Source organism: Corapipo altera, unplaced genomic scaffold (assembly GCF_003945725.1).
Source record: "Corapipo altera isolate COAL_440 unplaced genomic scaffold, ASM394572v1 166, whole genome shotgun sequence".
Classification (NCBI taxonomy): Eukaryota; Metazoa; Chordata; class Aves; order Passeriformes; family Pipridae; genus Corapipo; species Corapipo altera.
The window spans coordinates 80,611-84,557 of NW_020885141.1; the positions used below are offsets into that span (position 1 = coordinate 80,611).

At 60.2% G+C, this 3,947-nt stretch overlaps 1 protein-coding gene across 1 annotated transcript in view; it reads right to left on the minus strand.

Annotated features, from left to right (window-relative positions):
• Positions 1-1,338: 1,338 nt before the first annotated feature.
• PAIP2B (poly(A) binding protein interacting protein 2B) overlaps positions 1,339-3,947 on the minus strand; it is a 7,586-nt gene continuing 4,977 nt past the window's right edge. Inside the window, exons 4-5 of the mRNA XM_027670135.1 lie at positions 2,349-3,811; positions 1,339-2,274 (exon numbers count right to left, since the gene is read on the minus strand). Coding sequence (XP_027525936.1) covers positions 3,755-3,811 — 57 coding nt within the window. The 3' untranslated portion in view covers positions 1,339-2,274; positions 2,349-3,754. The remainder of the gene's footprint in view (positions 2,275-2,348; positions 3,812-3,947) is intronic.

Consider the following 3,947-nt stretch of genomic DNA (forward strand, 5'->3'; position numbering starts at 1 on the left):
GATGGGGCTGAGACTGTGGGGATGGGGCTGAGACTGTGGGGATGGGGCAGGACGGGGATGGAAACATGGGGCTGGAAGCACAGGGATGGGGCAGGATAGGGCAGGGTGGGGCTGGGAGTGTGGGCATGGGGCACAACGGGGATGGGAGCATGGGGATGGGGCAGGATAGAACTGAGAGAGTGGGGCTGGAGGCCGGGATGGGGCTGGGAGAGCAGGGAATGGAGTGGGATGGGGCTCAGACTGGGGATGGGGCAGGATGGGGATGGAAACGTGGGGCTGGAAGCACAGGGATGGGGCAGGATAGAACTGAGAGAGTGGGGCTGGAGAAAAATGGGGCTGGAGGCCGGGATGGGGCTGGGAGAGCAGGGAATGGGACGGGATGGCCTGGGGCTGGAAGTGTGGGGCCAGGAACAGCAGCCACAGGACAGGAACTGTCCCCAGCTCAGCCCTGCTGGGAGTGGGAACCCCCCGAGCCAAGGGGGGGCTGCTGGGAAACCTCTGAAGGTTCCTGTTTCATTTCCCCTTTGGTGCCCAAGGGGGCCGGGCTGCAGCATGGCCATGGGATGGGAATGGGGATGGGGATGGGAATGGGAATGGGGATAGGAATGGGAATGGGAATGGGAATGGGAATGGGATGGGAATGGGGTGCTGAGCCTGCCGGGGAGGCGCTGGGGCTCAGGGAGCAGCTGGATCCCAAGCAGAAAGGGAGGGAAGAGGAAGAGGAGGAAGGATGACACCTCTGGGCCCTGCCAGCACCGAGGGGACCCGGGAGGTGGGGACAGGGGATGTGACACCCGTGACCAGGGAATGGACACGGAGCTGCGGGGGCCGGTCCTGCCCCTGCTCCCACAGCCTTCGGGGCTGAGCTTTGAAAGGGAAAAATAAGGATGAAAAGCCCTTTCGGGTTATTTTTGCCTGGGATCAGCAGAGGGAGCTGTGCCCGGCCCAAAGCACAACCCCAAAACTGCCCAAAAAGGTGCCAGCGCAGGGAGGGGAGGGCGGGGGGGGGGGAAAATCCACCGGGAGATTTTCCGAAGGAAATCAGGGACAGGGCTCCAACCAGCTCCGCAGAGCCGAAGGAAATCAGGGATACGGCTCCAAGCAGCGGCAGCAGAGCCAAAGGAAATCAGGGATGGCAGCAGAGCCAAAGGAAATCAGGGATGGCAGCAGAGCCAAAGGAAATCAGGGATGGCAGCAGAGCCATCTAACGCCCGAAGTGGGAATGACGGGGGTCGCTGGGATGGGGGTGGCAGACAAACCGCCCTGCGGGGGCCCCGCTGGAGCTGCCGGGGGATGGAGACCCCTCCCCCGGTTTTCCAGGGAAAACTCTGGCCCCGCTCCCTTCCAAAAAAAGTTTATTTTTGATAACGCCTTGTCCGAAATTTACAGCACGTGGAGGGGGGGGGAGGAGGGAAAGAGTAGGAAATCAAAGGGAAACCGGGAAAAGGGAAGGGGGGAGTGTGGGATCGCTCCAGGGGTTCGCTCGGTGTCCCGCTGCCCATCCCGGTTCCCGCTGCCCATCCCATTGCCCCGGATCCCATCCTGCCCAGCCGGGGGGAGCCTCCGGCCGCTGGAGGCACCGGGAAAGGGGAGAGCTCGCCCCAGCCTGGGGTATTTGGATGGGGCTCGCCCAGGGCTGCCGGTTCCAGCCGTGGCTCCGCCGGGATCAAGCCCCGCAGCCGGAGCTGGGAGAACTGGGGGGCTCCGGAGCGCACCGGGAGCTGGGAATTCCGTGGGCTCAGCCCTGTTCACGGTCCGACGGCCCCACGAGTTAATGGCCATCAGGATCCCCGTCCCGATCCATTAGCGGCTCCTTTAGGGCCGGGAATGGGGGAGGAACCACGCCCGGGAGGGGGATTTACACGGATGAGCAGCGGCTCATCCAGCGGGAACTGTGCTAATTGTCCTGGATCGGGAGCTCCTGCTTTCCATGGATTTATAACCCTGACGAGCTCCCTTTTTCTCTGGACGGGGGATTTCTGACCCCCAGGAGCTCCCACTTTCTATGGATAGGAATTCCCAACCCCAGAAAGCTCCTGGTTTCTCTGGATAGGGATTTCTGACCCCAAGAAGCTCCCGTTTTCCGTGGATAGGGATTTCTGGCCTCAAGGAGCTCCCACTTCCCCTGGATCGGGATTTCTGACCCTGGGAGGCTCCTGCTTTCCCCAGACGTGGATTTCCAACCCTGGGAGGTTCCTGGTTTCTCTGGATAAGGATCTCTGGCCCTGAGCAGCTCCTGCTTTCTCATGGATTTCTGAGCTGGGAAGCTCTGACCTTCCCTGGATATGGATCTCTGACCTGGAGAAGCTCCTGCTTTCTCATGGATTTCTGAGCTCGGAAGCACTGACTTTCCCTGGATATGGATCTCTGACCTGGAGAAGCTCCTGTTTTCTCATGGATTTCCAACCCCAGGAAGTTCCTGATTTTTCTGGATGAGTATCTCTTGCCCTGGGATGCTCCTGTGTTCCCTGGACAGGGATTGCTGACCCCAAAGAGCTCCCACTTTTCATGGATAGGGATTTCTGACCCTGGGAACCTCCTGCTTTCTCAGGGATTTCCGACCTGGGAAGCTCCCACTTTTCCTGGATAGGGATTTCCTACCCCAAGGAGCTCCTGCTTTCTCTGGATAGGGATTTCTGGCCCTGGGACACGCCTGTATTCCCTGGACAAGGATTCCTGACCCCCAGGAGCTCCCACTTGCCCTGGATGGGGATTTCCAGCCCCAGCTCTCCCAAGGGTCCCGTGAAGCCCATGATTTTAGACCCCTGGAAGTGCCCAGGGCCGTGGTTTGGGAGCTGCAGCTCCCATGGGTGGGGAAGGAGGTTCCCAGGAGCTCAGCTGAGGGAGACATGGATCCTGCTCCAACAGCTGCTCCAGGGGCTCTGCCCTAAGGCAGCACCAGAGCCTTGGAAAAGGGACCAGCACCAGGCTCTGCCCATCCCCTCCCAAAAACATCCCTCCTGGGGGCTCCTCGGGGCTCAGGCTCATCCCAAAGGAGGATCCCGCTCCTCCCCCAGGGAAGCTGCTCCACACCCCCCTCACCTTGTGCCAAGAACGGATTTATATCCCAGAGGAATTAGGATGAGGCTTCAGAGCCACGGCCTGTAGTGCTGGATGAGCTCAAGAGCTGGGGAGGGAATTCCCTAAGGGGGAGTTTGGGAGGAGCTGCCCTTCCCAGGGGTCTGGGCCCCCCTGAGCACCCCCAGAACTGCTGGAGCAGGAAGGACCCCCCTGCCAGCACGGGAACGTGGGAATGAGTGCTCAGCTTCCATCGTGGAGCCAGGGCAGCTCCTGCCTGCAGGAATTTCGGGATCACAGCTCAGTGCACTTCACCTGGAGTGAAGGAATCCGCTTTGAGGGAATCAGGGAAGGCCGGTGCAGCTCCCAGCCCGGGCTGGCTGCTGGCAGGGGAGCCCTAAAAATCCTACTGAAACAAGCACACCCGATGTTCCCAGGATTTCCCCAGGATTTTCCCACTAGCAGGGCTGAAGCACACGCAGGAATGGGCCTCTGGAGCAGGGGGAGGCTGGAATCCAGGACAGGCCCAAAGGGCCACACGTCCCAGGAAGCAAAAAAACGCCAAAAAAAGGTGATGGGACGATACAAAGTGTTAAAAAAAAAAAAAATAAAGGAGGAAAAAAACAGGTACTTGAAGCTGGAGCAGATCCCGGCGCCGAGTCCAGCCGGGCTGTCCCCCCTCTATCCCCTGGCATTCCCTGGAGCAGGGATTCAGTCTCTCTCCAGGCCTGGCCTGTCAGTACTTCACACCCGGCACAAACTCCTTGGCATCTGGATTCAAGTTGCTTTTGCTCTGGAAGAGAAGAGGGAACAGGGATCCATCAGTGCCCCGAGGATCCATCAGTGCCCCGAGGCTGGGATCCCCCAGGGAGCTGCATTCCAGGGAGCTGCATTCCAGGGAGCTGCACCCCAAATCCCTGCACCCCAAA